The sequence below is a fragment of the Populus nigra genome, chromosome 4, assembly GCF_951802175.1.
Source record: "Populus nigra chromosome 4, ddPopNigr1.1, whole genome shotgun sequence".
NCBI classification, from domain to species: domain Eukaryota; kingdom Viridiplantae; phylum Streptophyta; class Magnoliopsida; order Malpighiales; family Salicaceae; genus Populus; species Populus nigra.
In genome coordinates this window covers 1,257,471-1,280,235 of record NC_084855.1, presented here as the reverse complement: position 1 = coordinate 1,280,235, position 22,765 = coordinate 1,257,471, and the positions used below count along the sequence as shown (strand labels likewise).

The 22,765-nt window shown below is 35.8% G+C and overlaps 4 protein-coding genes across 7 annotated transcripts; 3 read left to right on the top strand and 1 right to left on the bottom strand.

The window, feature by feature from the left end:
- Window positions 1-5,703: 5,703 nt before the first annotated feature.
- LOC133691484 (thaumatin-like protein 1) lies at window positions 5,704-7,411 on the top strand. The gene is made up of 3 exons (XM_062112009.1): window positions 5,704-6,021; window positions 6,134-6,806; window positions 7,059-7,411. The coding sequence occupies exons 1-3, from the start codon at window positions 5,958-5,960 to the stop codon at window positions 7,264-7,266; spliced, it is 945 nt and encodes a 314-aa protein (XP_061967993.1). The 5' UTR covers window positions 5,704-5,957; the 3' UTR covers window positions 7,267-7,411.
- A 2,135-nt stretch (window positions 7,412-9,546) lies between these two features.
- LOC133691534 (endoplasmin homolog) lies at window positions 9,547-11,469 on the bottom strand. Of its 2 annotated transcripts, XR_009841703.1 has the most exons (5): window positions 11,327-11,469; window positions 11,124-11,204; window positions 10,926-11,037; window positions 10,517-10,842; window positions 9,547-10,008 (listed from the first exon to the last, which is right to left on the bottom strand). XR_009841703.1 is itself a non-coding variant. In XM_062112075.1 (4 exons), exons 1-4 carry the CDS (start codon window positions 11,360-11,362, stop codon window positions 10,712-10,714), a joined length of 360 nt encoding a protein of 119 aa, XP_061968059.1. In that variant the 5' UTR covers window positions 11,363-11,469; the 3' UTR covers window positions 10,319-10,711. The 2 variants fall into 2 exon arrangements, 1 of the variants encoding a protein (XP_061968059.1); XM_062112075.1 differs by lacking the exon at window positions 9,547-10,008 and having other exon boundaries at window positions 10,319-10,842.
- Window positions 11,470-14,719: 3,250 nt separating this feature from the next.
- Window positions 14,720-15,649, top strand: LOC133691481 (uncharacterized). The gene has a single exon (XM_062112002.1). The coding sequence runs from the start codon at window positions 15,031-15,033 to the stop codon at window positions 15,340-15,342; it is 312 nt and encodes a 103-aa protein (XP_061967986.1). The 5' UTR covers window positions 14,720-15,030; the 3' UTR covers window positions 15,343-15,649.
- Window positions 15,650-17,065: 1,416 nt separating this feature from the next.
- On the top strand, window positions 17,066-22,729 carry LOC133691936 (DEAD-box ATP-dependent RNA helicase 28-like). 3 transcript variants are annotated; one of them, XR_009841763.1, is made up of 8 exons: window positions 17,066-17,402; window positions 17,516-17,577; window positions 18,068-19,873; window positions 19,962-20,004; window positions 20,257-20,349; window positions 20,817-21,073; window positions 21,387-21,645; window positions 22,247-22,729. XR_009841763.1 is itself a non-coding variant. In XM_062112563.1 (2 exons), exons 1-2 carry the CDS (start codon window positions 21,212-21,214, stop codon window positions 22,260-22,262), a joined length of 450 nt encoding a protein of 149 aa, XP_061968547.1. In that variant the 5' UTR covers window positions 21,084-21,211; the 3' UTR covers window positions 22,263-22,729. The 3 variants fall into 3 exon arrangements, 1 of the variants encoding a protein (XP_061968547.1); XR_009841762.1 differs by having other exon boundaries at window positions 20,728-21,073; XM_062112563.1 differs by lacking the exons at window positions 17,066-17,402; window positions 17,516-17,577; window positions 18,068-19,873; ... (1 more) ...; window positions 20,257-20,349; window positions 20,817-21,073 and having other exon boundaries at window positions 21,084-21,645.
- Window positions 22,730-22,765: the final 36 nt, after the last annotated feature.

The window sequence follows — 22,765 nt, the reverse complement described above, 5'->3', positions numbered from 1 at the left end:
AGATTAAGTCATATACCAAGCCAAGTTTAGTAACTTTAGATAACTTTGGGGACCTTTTGAACAATTTTGAAATGGATGCCAAAAAGTTCTTTCACAAATTACGAATTATTAAGGGGAAATGATTGGGATCCATACAAATGATATCATTACTTGATCCGAAAAACATAAAACTTGGGTTGATCTATTATATTCGCCCATCCCTTATTAGGTTCATGGATGATTGACCCTTTTGTACGTTTTTCTTAGCCTTGTTTGTTTTTTTTTTATGGTTGGAAAACATTTTTATAAAACAATTTAGTGTTTTAATTTTTTTTAGTGTTTTTAGATATTTTAATATGTTGATATTAAAAATAAATTTAAAAAAATTATTTTAATATATCTTTGAATAAAAAATACTTTAAAAATCAAAATTAATAACAACTGCATCGAACAGGTTTTTAACTTCAAGGAAGTGCAGAGTTAATCTTCATCAACTTGGCCCATTGCAAAACTTTGTTCCATTGAAATGAGGCCCACCCCTGTACGGGCTATGGTGTCCAAATAATTTTAGAAAATATTGGGCACCTTCAAGCTTCCTGCTCGAGTCCCCATTGATTCTCCGAAACGGTTGAATCTACTTTCCAATATTCTTTTACACGGCATCTTCGAATTAAATCTAATGAGAGTTGAATAAAACCATGAACGAATCACATGTGTTGATCAGCTTCTTTGTAAATGTAATAATATTGAAAGCCAAAATTTATGGAAGCTGCTGCTTGTGTCTAAATATAATAATATTGGTTTGCATTGAATAGCAAGTCAAGCAAATATCTTTAATTATCGTAGAAGCAGCCACACTCCTCCCTTTGATTTTTCTACTTATAAAGGGGCAAAATCTTAACTTGGAAGATAGTGTTGAACATCTCAGTACTGTTCCCAGAGATAATGAAAAAAGATGGAATGACATGCTCAAATGACAAAATAACACATCCTTCAAGCACTTTATACACATGCATTCCCTTTTTATCTTGCATTTATATCCACTTGAGTACTCAGACACGTCCCTTTTGTCCTTCTCTCGAATTACTTCATGTAAGCTAAGTGAATGTTCCAAAGAAGCTACATCCGATTTAAAGATGACAGATAAAAGCATGTCCACTGATCCTTTTTTTGTCGACATACCATTCAATCCAACATGTATGAGATCATGTATGCACGTATGGTGCTCTAGTTAGTTGAATTGACCCCAAAAGTTGTATTTTCTTATTGGTTCTTTGGTCATCTTCAATTTACTTATCAGAGATTTCAGAATTTAGCCGAACCCAAATTAACAAGAGATGAAGTAAAGTAGCAAGGATTGCTAAAAACTGACATTACAAAATTTTAAAAGGCAAACACTCCTTTCTAGGTCTTCAAATCGCAGACATAGCTATTGTTAGCGTGACGCAATTCTTTTATAAAGATAGCAAAAGGAAATGGTTAAAGGAAGTTGGGAAGATTAGTTTGTGATGATGACAATTATCTAGACGTACTTTACACGACAGAAAACATGGCAAAGGACATTCTGATATGTCGAAAGAAGTATATGCATATGGCTAAAAGGAAATAGATGGAGATTATCAGTTTCCTTTTCTTATTGGATATGTTGCTGACACCCCTCTCATTCTGCTTTTTTCAAGATTTCAGGCACGTTTGGACAAAAAATTATGCAATAAATTCGTTCTTAGGATCGCCAAGTAAGAAAACTATCAGCCTGGTTATGGTAATTAGTGGTCTACGCAACTTGGTGTACGTACAATCCATGCACACTGTTTAGAATTCAAAACTCATTGCAAGATATACTGTTCTGCTCACACTTGCTAATTAAGGCTTGTAAGTATGCATGCATGCATGACATTCATTTGATCATCTACTCACGCGCACACGCTTATCTTTAAATATAATTAAGAACCCTATGCTGTCAGATGTGCCATATTTCTCAATAGCTAGCTTTCGCCTCATGTATACGCAGCAAGGAGTGTACCAAGCACTACTAATTAATCTGACTGGACATGTTTTCTTGTCTAAAAGATACAGGGCCTAGTATGGAAATGCCTCGGGAAATTTCTTGTAATTTAGCACATGGTAACGACTTTGGCAGCAAACCCCAAACACTTTCAGAGTAGACATTCCACTTTTGCTTGTCAGCACGTATATTAATACCCCATAAAATGCCTGTGAACAAGTCTTGCATGGTCAAAGCACTTACTTTGGCAGCTAAAGATTTTCAACAAACATCATCCGCAAAACAAAATAATCCTGTTGATCTCGTGGCCTATGATCTAATCCTTATCCTTATATTAACAAACAACTGCTCCACTTTTGTGAATACTGGCTAGCTTTTTTGACACCCTTGTGTCATAATCGATTACCACGTAATTGCAACTTAATTGCAATATATTGGTCACTTATAAGTTAGTTAATTAGTCTTTCCTTTTGCTTTGTTTGACTAATTATCAGCACGATCTTTTAAAGTAGAAGCAGCTTTTCATGCTTAGCAGAGAGAAGAAATCATCTCGATGACTTGTAGACAGAATATGATCAGTAAACTTCAGCAATTATATCTACAGGAAACGTATCCTGATCTTTTTGCTCGTACTAGTACAATGTAGAAAGATTAGCAAAAAATTATATGTTGCCATCACATTATTTTCCTTGTAGCTTAGTGTGCTCGTTGTGGATGCTCTCCGGGGTTCATTCGAAATTGAACTGGATGGGAAACACACAAAACCTTTACAAATCATAGCCAGCATGGTTACATAAAGAATGTCTGAATCAAACTTTTGTGCCGTGTAAGAAGCTCTGAATGAAAAGCATTCAACTTTTTTATATTCAACATGGACTGTCACCTTTCTTTCATCAAATTAGCATGTGCTCTATGAATATTCCGGACGTGGATTGTCCAAAGCTTTTGTATCATTGGGTAACATCTTGGTTGCCACAGTACAAATTCCATTTTGTACCATGTTGTGAGGATGGCAACTTTTATTTGGTGCCCTCTTTCGAGGACCAGAACTTGAGTCTGGCGCCTTAAACCACTCGGTCATCCTGACTTGATGGCTGCAGTGCCTGTAAGTAAATTCAAGAAATGATCGGTAAGCATGGCCAAGAAAGATAAACCGGGGGTGCAGTGCCTGTAAGTAACGCGGAATTTGATCAAGATGATCGGTCAGCACAGCCAAGAAAGATGAGCGGACGGGTCCCACGAACAAGTGACTTCCAAGGCACCATGGACTCACTGACGTGGAATGCATCCACATTTTCAAAACCGAGGCATCTTTTTTTTTTGCTAATTTCAAAAGCAAAGGCGGTTCCTGAATCCTTCCTTTTGCTTTAAAGGTTCCACACCAGGCCCCATGTTTCGGTGATCGGGCTCAGCCCAATAGACTCTCGAGTTTTCTTTTCTAATCCAGTTTTTAATCAAGGCATAATACTCAAATTCGGTCTGGTAGAGTACCATTCAATGATGAAATGGATCTTGCATGAGTCACCTGAAGCATGATTCTTTGTACTCTATAAGGATATCGGAAGTATTTTAATTTCAATTCAACTTTTTCGCAATGACATAATTAAGATCTTTGTCATCTATACCTTAAATTGATGTGTTTATAAATAATTTCTTTTTGTATTTTTCCTGACCCCAGATGTGAAATATCAATGCATGAAGTAAAGTTTATACCAATTAAATGATATAAATATATAATAAATTACTATTTTGTCAATTGGGTGTGCTAGTTTATGAATAATATTACATATTAAAGAAATATAATAAGAAAAAAGATTGTTAGACTAGTGGAACTTATAAGTGAATTTAAAAAACAATTGATTCTTTTTTTTAGTATTAGAATCCAACCATTCATATGCATTTTTTAAATTAATATATCGTTTTTTTTTTTAAATGAAAATAAAGCTTAACCCTAGTTTAGGTGAGCTCAAGTTAAGCCGAGTCTGATTCGTCAGCAAAGCACGCGGATCTTCACTGTCTGTGCCAGCTGTGGCGGGAGACCGTGTCTCATTGGCCAGCTTCGGTGTTCAGTATATCCATGGCAAACTATATAATAGAAATTAACACCGCTGCTCCGCCGTCCCACGAGCCAAATTCTTGATCCATGCAAATCATTCCATTTCCCTCGCTCTCTCTAACTCTAATATATATATATATATATATATATATATATATATTGAATAATTAAAGACTAATGTAGTGAAACTTCAAATGTATATATTTAATAATTTCTCTAATTAATTTGAAAAAAAGAGAGTAATTATTGTTCATATTCTCAATCGCAAGTTTGCGACGGGTGTCGTGAGGAAACAAGCTTTGGGATGCTCTTTATTGATTAATTATCATTGGACGGAATAAGCACTTTCTTGAAGAACTATCCCACATTAATGTGAAACAAACCCTATTGCGTGATACGCAGAAAATGGGTACATAAAATTCAATTAAGAATTAATTCTCATTTATCGAAGAATCTAATTCTATTTTAAAGGATGGCAAGATCAAGGAAAATGCGTGATAGATACATCGCTACATTCATCAGTTATAATTGAAAACAAATTAAAGGACTAAGATTCTTCAACAATTTTTTTTTTAATTTAACATAGGTGTTCGGGTCAGTTTGCGCGTACCTCGATTAATTTCACAGGCCTTGAAGTTAACGACCATGTAAGTCTCCAATGATTATCATACGAACAACTACATGACTCGAATCTAAGATTACAGAGGAAACAAACATCTCGATCCTAAACTCTTATTACTAAGCCACCACCTAGATAATTTTCTTCAACATTTTTCTTTGAACTCACATATATATATATATATATATATATATATATATATATATATATATATATATATATATTTAGGGCAGAATAAGTTGATGAAGATCAAATTTAAAGATGCGTCAAGAAAGCAATGCGCAGATCCTCTTGAAGACATGAACTTCAATATCAAGAATTAATAGTTTCTGCTTCTAAAATCAATTGATTTTACAATGAATCTTAAGGAGTCATCTCCATGAAGAATAATATCTTGATTAACCTTGCGTGTGTACGTACGTATTCCCTGCATTGAATTGCAAATTGATTAGTTGACACAGTGATTGAATTAGATTATTATTAATATTTAATTTGAATTTAATTAATAAATAAATTGAATTCATATATTTGGAAGAGATATAATTCAATTTGTTTTGTTTTTTATATTACTTTCATCACTTTTAATTTATTTCCTTAAAGGTCTCTGAAAAAAGGATAGATGGGTATCTAGGAGAGCTAGTTTTAATACTATTATTTTTTTTATTTGGAATTATAAATCAAAGGGACTGATTTCTAATTTATTTTTATATATTTTTTAGATATTGAATTATATTATAAATTTAATTATTGACAATTAAAATGATTTCATTTTAATAAACCTATAAATTAATTTCAATTCAAATATTTTGAGACATGTATTCTATTATTAAAATTTGTGCGTATATAAGATGAAATTTATAAGCTACTACGTATTTCATTTTCTTTTTTTTTTCTTTTTTTTAATAATAAAGAGTGTATTTCCAATTAAAGAAAATCATCTATTGAAATTTCTCCAAGGGAACTTATCTTTCGTCTTTACAGAAGATTATATTTTATTCAACTTCCAGTCTTCCACCATTATAAATAGAGGCATGGACTGAGTGTCATAAGTTTCTTATCTCCCACCATTCCCATTTCTGATCTCTCTCATACGCAAAGCATTACTTTGCAACCTTATAGTTTTATGGGCAGAAAATCTCTATCATTTCTCTGTTCATCTTTTCCCAGAGTCGTCTATCAACCAAAGTCCTCTTTTCACTCCTCCTCCTCCTCCTCCTATCAACAGAAAGCTTAGCATTTTAGTCACCAGAGGGAGGGTTTTTTTTCACTTATCCTTTGTTGCACCTAAACTTCTCTAAATGGATCGCATCTTCACCAGTTCTGCTCTTCACATCACTCTCATTTTGCTCACAATCTGCAAAGGTACTATTTGAAAACTACTGATCATGCTAATTCTGATTTTCTTCTTCTTTCCTTGGATTTTTGTAGCTTGAAAATGTGTTTTAAATAATATGGGCATGCGCATTTGTTACAGGGCTATCAGGGGCTACATTTACATTCATAAACAGATGTGGCTACACAGTGTGGCCAGGCATTCTATCCAATGCAGGCAGCACTCCATTGGAAAGCACGGGATTTGAACTTCCACAAGGTGGATCACGATCCTTCCAGGCACCTCCAAATTGGTCAGGTCGGTTCTGGGGCAGAACGGGTTGCACATTTGACCCAAATACCGGTCAGGGTACCTGCCTAACAGGTGATTGCAGCTCAAACCAAATTGAATGCAATGGTAAAAATGCAAACCCACCAGCCACTCTAGCAGAATTCACAGTCGGATCAGGTGTACTGGATTTTTACGATGTTAGTTTAGTTGATGGATACAATCTACCCATGATCGTCGAACCGAATGGCGGGTCAGGTAGTTGCTTGTCGACCGGGTGTGTAACAGATATGAACCAGCAATGCCCAACTGAATTACGGGCCGATTCAGGGCAGGCCTGTAAGAGTGCATGTGAAGCCTTTGGGAGTCCGGAGTACTGTTGCAGCGGCGCGTATGGATCACCGGACACATGTAAGCCGTCGGTTTACTCAGAGATGTTTAAGGCCGCGTGTCCGAGATCATATAGCTATGCTTATGATGATGCCACTAGCACATTTACATGTACAGGAGCAGATTATGTTATCACATTCTGCCCTTCATTAACAAGGTAAGGATTGTATGCTCCTGTTTTATTTTTCACTTTATTCTGTATCTATTTTATATTAGCTTGTGGCATACGGATAGGAAATTGCCGTGGCAGGCAGGCATTAGATTAATTGGCACATGATCTGTAAATTGAAAAGGGAAAAGTCTCTATTTTTTGAGGTTCTGTGAGAGGAAAACACTATTTATATAATATGTTTTCAAGCTTTAATCTTGGAGTTAAATTCTGATTAGTTTTTTTATTTTCATTCCACAGTCAAAAATCTGCAAGAGGCAATTCTCCACCAGCAAGCACAACAAATGGGTCTGAGACAGTATCGGGCGATGGGCCAGTAGGAATGGACACTTCATGGCTGCCAAACTTTCTCAGTGGGGACTCGCCAAATGCCCTATCTTGTTCTGTTTGGCAATTTACCTTGATTCTTTCTACAATTTCCTGTCTTTTCCTCTCTTTGGTTCATTAATAGCCTCAATTTTGGACAAAAGCACATAGAACTTAAGTGGTCGCTCGAAACTCGTTTTGCATTGGATGAAAGGGCTGATTAAATCCAGATTGTAAAGTCAATTTTCCAGACTGCATGTATAGAAAGTTTAAATATTTCCTTTTTCTTTGCAAGGAAGAATAACACACACACACACACACATATATGTTGTATTTTTTTCACCGTTTACTTTAGAGTAAGAACCATTTGTGATCTAAAGCAATGAATTAGAAAGGAAGACACTTTCGAAATCGGCAAAATCATTATTCTAATTGATTTTGATGGCATTCGAAAGAAAGTTGTTTGCTTTACTGTGAATCTTGAGAACATGTTTGGTGAGAACCACCTAAAGGAAGCCCACTTTGCTGGAATTGCAAGCTTGGTAGATTTTTCATGATTTTGGCTACGATATGAGAAGTGTAATGATGCTGTCTACAAAAGGGCTATGCACCTATCATTTCCTTAAATCCATGAGACTAACCTTTGTTTCTTTGTCGACAGTGACCACAAATCAGGTGATCAACAACAAAATTAGATGAACTTTCGAAATTTATGCATGTTAAGTTGTTAGCCTTGCAAATCTAGTTTCCATTCTAAAAAGCCCCCTCAGCTTTCTCCGGAGTGGGTAGAAGGAACATCAATACCTGTCCTAAGATTAAGATTTGGGCCATAAGATGTAGATGGCAGACACTTACATCTTGCTTTGAAGGAAATGACTAGTGCACTGTCAAATCAATTACCATATGCATGCATTACAGCCACAACCCAAACTGCTTAAAATGATTCCATTCTTGTAAGAGTTTTTCTTGAACGATGAGATAGATGATGTGAGATGTGATAGCTAGTAACATAAACAGTTTTTCTTGAACGACAAACTTCATGCAAATATAGTGATCTTCCCTGTGAAATTGGATTTTTGTGGTTCAGAGGCTCGGGAAAGCTTAAGAACTCAAATTCGTGCACTTGATAGGTTACTCTTACATTAGCTTGAAGACCTCTATGCTATTCGATAGGCTTTGAATGATGGGGATAGGAAAACCTGCATGAGTGCAACTTTGACCTCCCCAAGCACTAGGAAAAGAAGAAACCTGTTCTGCCTATAGAAGTCTTTTTCCCCAAATAGGATATGCTCTTTTTCAATCGAATGTACATTTTAATCCATCAGAAAGGACAAGGGTCCCAAATCCAAGTCCAATGGCTAGAAAATTTTAGGATTCGGTCCCTCCATGATCAGGAATAATATGTTGCAAAGATGGTGCAGTTGGCCATATGGTCCAATTTACCCACTGCCAAGTTTGTGGAGGCATTAGCGGCTTTAGTACTAACCAATTCTGCTTTGGAATTTCTTAGTTCTCAAGAACACATTACTGATCAAGATTTTCTGTCAGTGGGAAATCATCGAAGGCATCATCTAGAATTCGGAGCCTCTTGTAATCATCGGCAAAGAAAGAAATGTGGAATTAAAGTTTGTATCTACTTTCTCAAGGACCATGGCAGGAAACCTCACCAGGAAATTCTTTTTTACTCTGACAACCATAACGAAGACTTGAGGCCTTTTGCATAGTGATGAAGTGCGAGAACATTATCTAGACTCCATAATTAATGTTGAAGACAAATATAACTGAAGACTTGAGAGTTAGTATAAAATGTAATTTCAGGAGAATCAAATCTTCTTCTCTGATCAGTACTCTCTTGAATCATCATCCCTTTTGGAAGTGGGTTCATGATCAATACCAGCCTTTTTTCCCACAATTTTCAATGACTTGAAATATTACCACAAGAATCTTTACCCTCATGTTAAAAATTCTTTATATGAAAATCTTAACCATAGTTTAGGCGAGTTTGTGATCTACCTCAAAGGTTAGGAGAAAGCGAAAATTGAGGTTGGTGTCTGATTAGCATAAGATCAGATAATACCCTGCTGACCTACGTTCAAGTATCTTCAGTGCTTCGAGCTAGACGCACGAGATTACTTGTTTTTGGAGAGACACCCAAGTCTAATATCTCTCAGATTTGAAGCTTAAAAGCTATCAAAATTAGAACTGAATCTAAAAGGATCCAACATCCTAGTTCAAGTCTAAACCTTTTCCCTATCTCTTGTGGGTCAATTTTACTTACGGCCAGTTTGGATTCAGATTTCCTGGTAAATTGAATTTGCAGGTAAAAGCTGAAGGTAACAAATTCTTGCGACGTTCATTTATGGGCCTTAATCGACCAAAAACTTCAGACCCGGTACCCGTGCACGGACTATGAAACAGGAGGGGACCAAAATTCCATTTTTGCAGCTCATCAATAACTATGTGCTGAAAAGGTAAAATCTGTGTGTATACATTAGCTCTACGACCTACTATAAAGTTCGACTGTGAAAAATACATGAAGCAGTTCAGCTTCTCTAATAAACAGCATTACAGGAAAAAAGAATGCCTGAAAAAGGATGGAAATAGCACATTCTTTGGGCAATCTACAACTCATCCTTGACAGCAGAAGGTTCTGTATCCTCATCATCTCTTGTGGGTTCAGCTTCAGTGTTGGAAGTGGCTTCTTTTGTTTTAAGTTTCAACTTCTTCTACATCATCTTCCTCTTCAATGATTGCATCCGGACTGATGCTTAGGCTAGATTTCACAGAGCTGTAGATACGAGAGGCAAAATCTTTGGGATCGTTGAGCATGAAGCCACTCTCCATGAGTGCTGCCTGGTACATCAGTTGGGCAGTTCGCATCACACTATCGTCCCGGGGAAAGAAATTACACATTAATTATTAATGAAAGAAACAGAAATATTGCTCATCGACTGAAATTTTTTAACTGAGATGTGCAATAAAGACTTTCATAAATCATTCAGGACATGCTCCCATTAGCAAACTAGAGATGAAGGTGAGTGTGAAGATGATGACGGACCCAGTCGATTCCTTGAATACAGGGGAAAATACTGAAAATGTTACTGGTAATTGAAAATGCACGGTCCAGTTTTCCCAAATCAATCCATAAGGATTCAAACCAACCTTTTAAACATGAAGCTAAATATTCTAGTGAATTTGGTAATCAGTTCCCTGTTGCAATCAATAATCAGACAAGTTCCACGATTTATTTTCATGTCATTAACTACCACTACCATTACAGCTTTGAAATTCTGGAAGGTTTGCTTAGCCTCTAGACACCAGAAACAAACGCGGGAAATAGCACAAAATGGTTAACTAAAACATTATCCATCCAGCATATTAAAGACACTCACTTTCAAATTCTTGTCCTCCAAGTACTCTCCAGCTTCGTCTCTGATTTGCAATCTTATCTCAGTTCCACGTCCCAGAGGTTCATTCCAGGTATCCTCAGATATCGATAACGCTCCATCAGCCTTCGATTCCCACACATGCCTGAAATCCACAAACAACATGTATCCAATCTTTCCGGCCCCAACATTCAAGAACACTTACTGCTTGTCTTCATTATGCTTGCTAGGGACTTCAACATAGTCAGCAGCAAGATATACAGAGTAGAACCCAACCCCAAACTGTCCAATCAAATTAAGGTCCTCACTTGACTGCATTTTCTCCACAAATGCTGCATCAACATCACAGCAATTTACATATTTAAACCCCAAACACCCAAAATTTACATTTCCACCTTCTGTTCAGCGTATATGCCTGAAGTTCCTGACTTGGCTATGGTACCCAAATTCTTGATCAAATCCTCCTTCATCATACCTATACCTCTGTCGCGAATCGAAAGAATTTTCTTTTCTATATCCAACTTAATCTGCATTTTACCACACAAAAACACATAATTAAAACTTCAAATTAATCACAATTTCAACAATTCTACAAAATTAATTAATCACTAACCTGAATTTCAAGCCTGGCATTGTCTCCTTCACCCAAAACGTCTTCGTCCGTTAGCGACAGAAACCTTATTTTATCAAGCGCCTGAAATTCACACAATTTTTTAAATTTAAATCCAATTCTTCGCAAAAACAATATAATTAGGTAAAAAAAATTAATGAATGCTGACATCAGATGCATTGAAATCAACTCTATGAGGAAAATACTTTGTTGCTGTAAAGAGAGTTGATAATAATATCCATAAGCCGAGACACCGATTCCCTGAACCAGTTCGGTGGCAAATACGTTATTTAAGAAAGAACGGAAGGCAAAAAAAAGAGAAGGATAGGGCGCCGAGTTTCTCCTCTACATTGGGAGGGTCAACGAGGAAATCAGAATCATCCTCTACTTTTAGATACGTTAGAAATATCTGTATATACACGTGGCTTTGATTTATTGGTGATTGAGTCGTAAGTTGACGTGGGGGGAAGAAAATGCCAGGTCGGACCCACTTGATGAATTGAAAAATGAGCGTGGCTGACCGCTCGGATTGGCTCAGAATTACAATGGTGGGTGATTGGACGGGATGTGACGTGTCAATTGGATGTTTTAACGTGGTAGAATGTTAGTGGGTATTATTCTTGACTCGACGTGGAGAGTGGAGCACGAGAGCCTAGTTTGCTCTGTAGACATGTTTGGTTGGCAGGATAATGACAGTTCAATCGCGGATAACTTTATGGACGACCAAAGAAGGAAATAACATGAGTGCTGTCAATTAAGTTCATGCTTGATTCTTAAAAAAAACAAGTGATTTCTAAAAAATTATTTTTAAAATTTTTTTATATTTATTTGTTATTAAAAAATTTAGTTAATAAAAAATATTTTCCAGTTAAAAAAAATTTAGCTAGATTTTTAGAAAAGTTTTTTCTTGAAATATTTGGGTGGAAAACACTTTGTTGAAATTATGAAAAATTTAGAAATGTCATATTATTTATTGATTATATCAAATTTGGTCCTCAAACTTTTAATTGCTATATATATTTTATTTTGAATATTTATTTTTTTAATTTTATCTCTTAAAATTTAATTTTTATATTAACTTTGGTCCTCATTTTTATAATTGTTATTTGCTTTTCCTTTATCATTTTCTTATTGAAATTTTTTATCTATCAAATTTGATCCTTATTCTTTTGATTGTTACTTATTTTATTTGAAATAATTTATGAAATGTTAATTATTATTATTTTAATTTCTTCATCTTTCATTTTTATTTTATTTTATACATTTAATTTCTATTATTTTGATTATTATTTATTTTATTTGAGATAATTTATAAAATTATATTTTTTTTCAATTTCATTTTCATTTAACTTTTAAATTTGTAGTATTTGTTCCTAATTATTTTAATAAACTTGAGAAAATAAAATATTAATAAGTTATTTTTCAGCGCATTTTTCATAACATTATTAAATATCAAAAATAATTTACTTTTTTAAAATTTATTTTTTTAAAATTCACTTTTTTTAAAAAAATTTCTTTATAGTAAACAAACGAAATCCAAGGGTGATTCAATGATCTCCAGGAGAGGCCCACAGAGCTAATGATGCCAGGGCAAAAATGAGCCGGGCATCACGTGACAAGCTTTCAACGAGAATCTCGATGACCCGAAAGTTCAACAATGCATAACCGAGACTGATCGGAGTCCAAGTTATCTAGGCCCGGCCCTTTCCTTTACATTTTGTTTTCAAAGAAACAATTATCTGCGCATCCATTTAAAATGGAAAAGACGTCCAAAACCCCCAAAAGGAAAGCAGAGTAAAACAAAAAAAAGGATCCGTTTCTTTCATGATAATTGTAATTATAACTCATTTTGAATGGGTTAAAGTTTAGATTACTACATATTAAAAAAAAAAAACAAGTGATTCAGTCACTTACCCTAATAAAACTTGATCTTCAATTTGTTAATCTAGGTGAATATTAGAATCGGCTCGAATTAACCTATAAGTATAAGTCTTGCAAGGTATTTTTGTTTTTGTTTTTAGATCCTTTTTAAAATTATTTTTATACTTGAAAATATATTAAATCAATATTTTTTTAATGTTTTGTGATAATTAAAACATATAAAAAAATAATTTTAATATATTTTCAAACGATAACTATTGTAAAAAGTATATTACACTGCAACCTCAGACAACCCCGCAAACTCCGGGACTGAATTTTACAAATGTAATGCTAACAAGGCAGTACAATTCCAGCATTCATATTGGATTCGGTTATTAGAATTAGGTGGAGACAAAGACAGCAATAATTGGTGGTTAGGTTTTTGCCAATTTGGAATACATGTTAAACCATCAAACACGTCTCTAACTACACCAGAAGAATATTGGGGATGCCCTCTTTAATCACCAATCCAATCACACAAGTTTTACGAGATTGCCATCCTTACAGTTTACACGTCCTCTAGACGGCACACTCGTTCAGACTGCCCAATAATGCTTGATAAAAGTCGTAAAGAAACTTCACATATGAATTACAGTTTTCATTGGTCGGTCAGTAAAAAAAAGAAACTGTTGGTTTTTGGTTGGTTTTCATGGCCTCCAGCTATTTTTTATTGCTAAAAACTATTCTCTAGTTGTGTTGATGGCAATATTATAGCTGGCTCCCATCACCTCACATTCATGGGTGACCAGCGGCTACATTTGCAAGAAGAGACTGTGTTATTGGTTGAGAATTTTGGTCTGGTTAGGCACGGCGACTCTCGGCTCTGAGTGGCTCATGGAAACTCGAAGAAATGTATATTAGAAGAGCATGCTGATGGGACCGGGGGCGTCACCAGTGAAACTTTGGCAGGAAACACAAGTTAGAAAAAAAACTTTCTTCTCTTTTGTTTTCTTGCATCATCGATGCTAATCACATCAATCTTTGGCAGTTTAAAGAGTGGGCCGAGTGGCTACTGGCGGAGCTAAGATTCTTGCAGATAATGTACTCTTTTCTGCAACAATACGGTAGCGTATTGGGCCAGAGTACATTGAATGCTCTTTCTTTTCCTCTTAATAATCTTGGATTAATGGAGCTAAGAGCTTAAAGTCAAACGACATACGTTGCAATTAAAAGGCAATTACCATTTCATCTATAATCTTAAGCTAGACCTCTTTTTATGGGTTGACTTGGTGATTTATGACTCGAGCTTAGTTTGGATGGTTGTTTTTTTAATAGTGTTTGAAATTTAACCTAATTAAATTTGAATTAACCTTGCATATTAGTCCATGACCACCGAATCAATTTTATTCTTAAAATTTTTTATCCAAAACAATGTTATTTGAGTTTTTTTTATTTTAAAAAAAATATGTTTTTTCAGGTAATATTATGTTTTTGCTTGTCAGATACCAAATAATAATTGACACCGCTTGTGTATTAAATTGAAATTCTCTGCGCCCTCTTGTTAGATAACAACATAACTCCTTTGAAATGGCCATTGGTCGTATTTACTCGGTCCATTACCAGTTAGACAGAACGTCCCTGTCCTGGCAGTACCCTCATCTACCACGACGTCGTTATCAAAAAGAATAATCAAAGCCTTGAATCCACTGCTATTACTATTAAAGACACTAAAATAAAATAGTCGCAAAGGTTTCTCTATCTCGAAGCAAGGAAATGCACGTGGTACTATCTCTTTGGTTACTTTCGAATCGGCGTATCGTATGCATGACAAAAATCTGATACCTCCCAACTTTCCCTTCCAGGAGCCAGAAGATAAGCTCAACATAAACCAGTCCATTCCTCAGTCCCTCTCTTTTCCGTGGTATCATCTACCGCTCGACCGACATTCCCAACGTTAAAAACCCACCTCCGTTTCCATTTGCGGTTTCCACCTTGTCTACACACCCTCCTTTCCCTGATAGATTTACGAGCAAGTGTGCAGAGTCTTTTTATGGCGCTGTCTGATGCGGTGATAGGGAATCTTACGACGATCTACGTGGCGGTGATAGCGGGAATTAAGGCTTACGGGCTGGTCTGTGGAAGGAGCTTCAGTGGTGTATTCGTGCTGATTGTGTCTACTGCTGTTGTGAGTTTAATCTTGATTGGGACGCTGACGTGGGATATTTCTCGTAAAGCCATGTATGCGATTTCCCAGGATCGTGTCAATAATGTTCATGAGATGTGCAAAGGCGGTATTTGCTGGCACGGTGTCGCTGTCCGGTCGCCCGCTTCTCAGGTTAGGTTTAGACTCCCTCAGCGCTAGCAGCTATGTCAAGCAATACGGGCTTTTCTGTAAAAGGGCAAAAACAGTAAAAGACAAATAAGGAGGAGGAGAATAAAGGAGGGGGTTTGAAAAAGGTTAGAAAGAGACTTTTTTTTCTTGGTTTTTGGTGTGTTTAGTTGGGGATTGTGGAGCTTTTTCCATGAAAAGGCGTGAGCCACAAGGTGTTTGTTTGTTTGCCTGAGGGGGAAGGGGAATACAAGAATGTGCATGGATAATTTAAACAAGTGATGAGTATTTTTATTTTTGTGTATAAATAAAAATGTCTCGTACTCTTCTTCTCTTGTAACTGTTTCAAGCTTTGCTACGTCAGCTATCTTTTAGCTGTTGAATATAGCTGGAAAGCCTGAGATGGAGGTTGATAGATTGAACGCTGCAAAAACAGGGGAAAGGGCAGTGATAGTACGTTTGAACTTTAACTGCTTCAAATTCCAGTCCAAAATTGGATCTACGGCTGAAATGAAATGGAGGCTGCTACTAGACAACAGCAAAACCAAGGGAATTGTCCAGCTGTCAAACAGTGGGCAGGTTTGGAGTGAGTTTCGAAGAACAGAGCTTTGCTGGATTTTCTTTGGCATCTCAATTTTGGTTTTTTTTAAATAAAAAAAATTAGCACCCGGAGATATTTAATAAATGCTATGTTTTAGGATTGCAGTATTAAATAAAATTTAAATTTAAATCGAAAAACAAACATGGACGCCATGCAGTCTCTCTCAAACCGATAGACGTTCTCATTATCTTTCTAAAAAATTCACCAAACATTTTCATTTTACTCTTGAAAGAACCAAAAATAAAACTCACTACAGCTATGGAAGTATCATCAGATGTTTTTTGTGTGTAAAATTAATCATTCTCTAATTTAATTAGATGCACCGTATAATTACAAATGAAAATTATATAATTTGATCTATGAATGTCACATATGGGATCGTTTCTTTGAATTTCAAACAGATTTTTCTATCTAAATATATGCAATATAAATAATATGTTAATTAAATTTAAAATCTCATGAGTAATCAGATATTTTCAAGTCGAGTCATTTCTTCGAACTCGCAAGCAAGTTTCTCTATTTGTATACATGTAGTATGAACAATATTCCAGATATTTTCTAAAGTAAATTTGTTTTTCAAAGGGTTTTGGAGTGAATTTCTTTGTTATTGAAAAAAAACGTGTGTTCTCTTTGTTCTCAGTATCTCCATCTCTCTTCCTCGTCCAGACAACTCAATTATCAGGCATCAAAAAGCTCAAAACTAATAAGGTTTGGTTAAAGCCTCGTCGTACAATTAGTTGATTTAATTCAGAAAACGAGTGACAATTAGGCTCTAACTCCAAACCTCGCTGTTACCGTCCAAAGGATTTGCAAAGCAAAAACGATGTCTGCCTAAACTATTTCTGGTTTTAAAAAAGCACGCATAATCTTATTCCGGAGAGAAGGCACGAAATCTCATTCTCAATGTCCTATACATCTGGGCTCACCCGAGAAGGCCGGCAACATGGGCCTCTTAGTCCAAGAAAATCTTAAATGGGCCCCTTAATAGTAACATTGACCCGGGCATAAGCTCCTCCTTGTCTGATAGTTATAATAACAATGCTTAAGCCACTTCAAAAAGCCCATCATCTTCAATTTGGGCCTCAATAGACTGTCCACGCAAGAAATTGAGCTCTATTGCCTCTCTGAACAAATTTTCAAAGCAGCCAGCACAAACCTCCCTGCCTCTTCTCACTCCAACTCAATGGCTCCAAGCTTCATCTTTGAGCCTCCCAGAGAAGAAGAAGTTGAGCTATCAGAAGCAGAAGGGCAAGAAGAGGAAGAAAAGGAAGCATCAGAAGACGAAGGAGGAGGAGAAGATAAGCCTTTAAATCAGCGGCAGAAGCAGTCGCCATGGGATTTTGCTTCCTACTCCTAATCCGTCGCCGAAGAACACGCTCGTCGAAGCACCACTTCCATCGATGAGAAAATCTCCAAGCTCGCTAACAACTCTCCACTCCTATAACTAACCACACCGACGACGCTAGTCCCTCGGATTCCGAACCAGAAACAAGTAACTACTATAATGTTATAACTCTGGGGATAGTACAGTGCCTACCGCCTGCTAGCTTGGTATTTTTAGATTTTAAGTTGCCTCTCGGACTGATTAATGGTTATATTCTGCAGGCTTTGGAACTTTTCAGGAAGCAGCGAGTTGATTTTTGATTGCAGCTAATGTAGCTGCCCGAGTGAGTGGAAGCATAAAACTTACACAATCCTTTTTATACAGTAAATTTGCTTTGTCACATCAATATCACCTGCTTGGCCCTTTTCTAGTCTTGTCTTGTTAATTTAAGGGTTTCTTTGTGCCGGGGTGTTCAAGAAATGGAAGCTAAGAATTCTGAATGATTTCCATATATTTTTCGTTCGTCGGGACTTGGGAGTATTCAACCTTTATGTTCTTTCGCTCACCTCTCCTTTTTTCCTCTTCTTTTATCTGCTATAGATTTGGAAGCTGGATACTATAGTTTACGTACTTTTTTGACATTTTCTTTCCTTTTTAGGGACTTGATTTCAATACTGGTGTTCAGACAGTTATTAACTATTTCTTGATGGTGACACACCATCAGTTTTTCATCTGAATATTCTATCATCGTGCTACATTTGAATGTTGTTTCTGGGTTGTTGAGCGTGCTCGCTGCTTTGTGGTGTCTCATATCTCTTTGTTTTTCTGTGCAGTTACATTCATGGAGTGGGTGTACTGCAAGAGCCGGTAGAGAAGGATATATGATGGGTACACCACACTGAGATATTGTCCATGCACTTACATAATTATAAACAAGAGATTGAATTTCAGATTATGTTATGGTTTAATTTATTTAAATTTTTAGTACTTGAGTTTTATTAATTAATTTTTATTTGTTGGGTTGATTTAATTATTATTAAATATTTTATTTAGTGGACTATAAGTCCATTTATTTATTTTAATTAGAGTTTTAGTATTTATATTCTATATTTCTAAATGTTAAAGAATATTTTATTAATTGAATAAAAATTACAGAGTTGCAAGACTTTTTTAACACTTATTTTTTTCTTATCTTTCTTTACTTTTAATTCTTAATTTCTTTTTCTAAAAGCTTTTTTTCTTGTTTTAATTATTTTTTTCTATTGTTCTGCATCAAATTTGATATTAGAGCATGATATTTTAATTATTCTTACAATTAAATGATTTATGAGCTTGTTTAAATTAATTGACATTCAAAGCTAGACGACTACTTTCAGACTATACTTGGATAATCAAAGAGACGTCACAATAACTTGATCATGATCTTTGAAAGTATTATTAGAGCTGCCTTGAATTATACTCGATGTAGTTAAGTTTCTCAAACCCTAGGAGAGATGGTGAGGACATTAGATCCGAGATATTATTTATGCACTTGTATGATATTATATATAATCGATAAAGGGTAGTAAAATTCATTGAGAAATTGAGCTTTAAATTATGATTTTGGTTTAATTTATTTGAATTTTTAGTTGAAGTTTATTAATTATATTTTATTTATTAGATTTATTTTGATTATTATTAGTTATTTTATTTAGTATAACCCAAAAGTTTATTCTAGTTAGAATTTTAGAATTTATACCGTATTACTCTTTTCATCTTCTAAGATAATTCTCACTTTCCTGGCCTACGTCGACACCCCAAAGAGAGATAAACCATCTACATCTGCCTCTTGTCTTATATATTGTTAATTTTGAGCCATTAATTTAGCATATTAATTATTTTTTGGCTACTGCATCCACTCTTTCAAGGAATACTGATACTAATACATTCCTTCCTATTGTTTAAATTCATGATGGCTTTCTAGGAGAAACCATGTACATTTTCAGCACCAAAACCCTAAGAAAATGTTTTCAAAACCGTGAAGATGTCAGATACAGTGGTTGTCTTGAATTTCTTCGGTTTTAAAATTTAAACCTACCTCTTAGCTATCACAATAGTTTGGCTGAGTGGATTGTGTTGCATCTGATAGAATATTGAATGTATTCCTAAAACAATGGGAAGGAATGTATTAAAATGTATTTATGGCTTCTGGACTAAAGTATCACCATTTAAATCTACTCGAAAGAATTAACACACTAACTCATGGATGAGTAGTTCTTGTTTCTAGCTTTTATAGGCTCTTCATGTTCAATTTTGTTATATTATGATAGCTGATCCCTCGGTATTTGCTAAATATTTTGTCATGAACATTATGCGTGGATGCTTTGATCAGTTGAAGGCGATATTCTACATGATCCCACTGAAGTGTGTTTTTGAAAGGAGAATTTGGAGATAGTCTTACTCATTATTTCTGCATGAAGTTTCTAATGTTAAAACTAGAAGTTTCACCCATGTGGTTGTTGAATATGACTCACCCAGAGGTCATGTTGTCTGTATCGTTGAAGAGCTAGCTGTATCGTTGCAGAGCAATCGGTTACTAAGTGTTCTCAGATAATTGAGAAAATGGAAAATCAAGTGGCTGACATTCATCAAGAGGAGAGGTCTTGATGGAATTCTGTTCTCATAGTTCTTTTAGCTAAAACAATTTCTTATTTTGCAGCTGAAGTTGTCAATGTTCAATTACTGCAGGGAAGAGAGAGCTCTAAGAAAAGCTGAGATGGAAGCGACCAAGGTATCTAGCCCTTCTCCATCTAGACTGCTTATCTGTTGATCTTGTCAGAGATATAATGCACTTACTCTATTGTCCATAGTGATAACTTGAGTACTAGTCTTCTGTTTTTGGTTTTTAATTTCTATTTTTTGGCCATCGCATTGCATTGAAGGTCATTACTATATCTGTATAGAATTATTTTGTGGTTTTGGAAGATGTTAACTTGGGAAAGCTCTAAAGTGAGTTCATGCACTCTTACTGTGATTATTGCAGACAGAAATTATGATTGCGCACAAGGATGAAATCTTTTCAAGTCCCAAAAGGACCTGGTTTGTAACAGAGAGACAGAAAATGCTAGCAGCAAAGGTGATTTCTATACTGTTGTGGTTGTTTATGTTATGCCTTGTACGTTCAAAGACATATCGGTCCCAGTCGTACGTTGGAATTTGAATTTGTTTTTCTGGCCATTGAAAAGTGCCAGTACCATAGCCATTTAGAAAATGTTGATAAAGAAGGCTAGGATTTATCCACTGTCATGTGCCAAGGAACCCTGAGTAATGCATTAAGTTTATCCTCTTGATCTCCTTTTATAATTTTACACGTGAAGGGGTTAAGAATCATGTGAAGATGGTTTTTATGCTAGAGGAAGCATGCTTCCTAAGAAATAATGCTTTTCTTCTTTACAAATGGAATGCTCACAACCTGAGTTATTTTCTCTTGTATTAAATGATTTTCCTCTTTCAGTTCAACTTTCAGGACTTTATATTAAGCAATACAAGTTTAAGGTTAGTTTCTCCTACCAATCAAACGGTGTGTACACTTGGATGCAGCAGTCATCGGTTAGGCTCTGGAAATGAGGTGATGAGTGCCCAGCAAGCTGAAGACCTTAAAATGAAGGAAATGAGGAAGCGAGAGCGTGAAGTGATTGTTTTTCTGCAATTTAATGTTATCATTTTCTGATTGAAAAGATTTGCTCTCCCAAAAAAACCTAATATCTGTTGAACAGAAAGATTTACTCTGTAAAAAGCGTCGAAAACTACAAACAGCCAGAGAGATGCTAGAGGATGAAGATCTAACTGAGAAACCAGAAGTACGTGTCCCCTCCTTTTCTGTGTGCAGAAATCGTGCATGCATATAATCTTATTATGTTGTCTTTGGCACTAGTTATTTTGAACAGACTAATATCAAATCATAAAGTAGACAAACGCTTCAGCTATAGTTCTCAAAGATGTATATGTGGCAGGATTCGATTTGGCATATTGTATGTACATGTATCTTGTGCTTTTCAGGTTTCATAGATCATCAAACCAGGCCAACTATTGCAGTGCTAAAGTTTTGTTATGTGCAGAGGGTTCTTTCATGCTCCTTTCAAAGTGAAATGAGTTGCTTGTATCGCAATGCAGGGAAGTGGAAAAAAATAAGAAGGAAAATACTGGACTACCGTCGGGTGAAAGCAGCAGAGGCTGTGAAGAAGGCATTGGATGCTGGCAAGATTGTGCAGAAGAAGGCTGGTAAGAAATCAAAGCCGCCTCCTGAAAGAACTCAATCGAGGACAGAAGAAATGCGGGAGCTGTTCCAGAGGGACATGAGTGAGAGAAAGCAGAAGAGAAGTAGTGGAACAAGAAACAGGAAGTCCAAGAATTCATCTAAGAGCAAATCAAGGTACAAATCAGCTTGATATATCTCCTTGTCTCAGTACTTGTCTTTCTAGATCCTTTACGTGCTGTTTTATGGCATAGAACCAAAGCTGCAAGAGGCATATCTCTATCAGCACAGGCTACATAAATAGCAGTGGTCTTGGCTAAGTCATTGCTACCAGTTAACCGCGGGCCTACTCACAAGTAGCTTATCACACATCATGGGTCCTATTACTGCATAAATTTTCTGTTTCTGACGTTATGAATGCCCTATGTATTCTTAGGATGGTGTAACCTGGATCTTTAGATTCCCAAAAATAAAATACACTACGATACCTGCATTGTCATACAGAGCATTATTACTGCAGCAGTGATCCTAGTGATAGATTTTTTATTTGTCACACCCTGATGCCGGCAGAGATGCTTGTATTGCAAAAATCCTCTAAAAGTAGGCTAGCGCATATCTTTAGATGCTATAGATTTGTTTAGATAGGACATTCTGGAATAAGGTTCTAAGACTTTTTTAGTTACAAATATCAAAATAATATTCTTTTCAGAAGTAACCGATTTTGACCATTCCAAGTACTGGAATGAGATACTCATTGATACCCATTTTCTCTTTTCAGGTATAAGCGGAGGTAGCCCTATCAAGTTTGCCATCAAATTATGTGGTCATTTACCTCGATAAATTATGAAGGTTCTATACTTTAGCTGTGCTGATTTTGGAGGAGAGGCAGGCAGATACTAACCGTTGATGGTGCGAAAGCAAAAGCATCCATACAAATGAAGCGTTCATCATCTCCCTTGATGTTTCAACTTACCATCCTGTATTTTCTTTTCCCAGTATCACTAGGTGACATCAAACCCTATTAACAAATGCTTTCCTGGGTTGATTTATAGATTGCAATATGCTGGCAGTTGGCCCACAGAGTTTTGATCTGTTATGCTGCCTTGTGGAAAAAAATGGTCTCTAGGCTCGCTGGCCTCTCCTCACTAGGGTTTAGTTTCTTGATTATTATTTCTGAGAAAAAATGTAACTCAACTTACCTTGTATGCTGGAATTGCGTGTTAGAAAAATATGTAAGCTACTACGAGCAGCAAGTCAAAAAGTTTTCTTGTCAGCAGAAACTGTCTTGTATTATCTG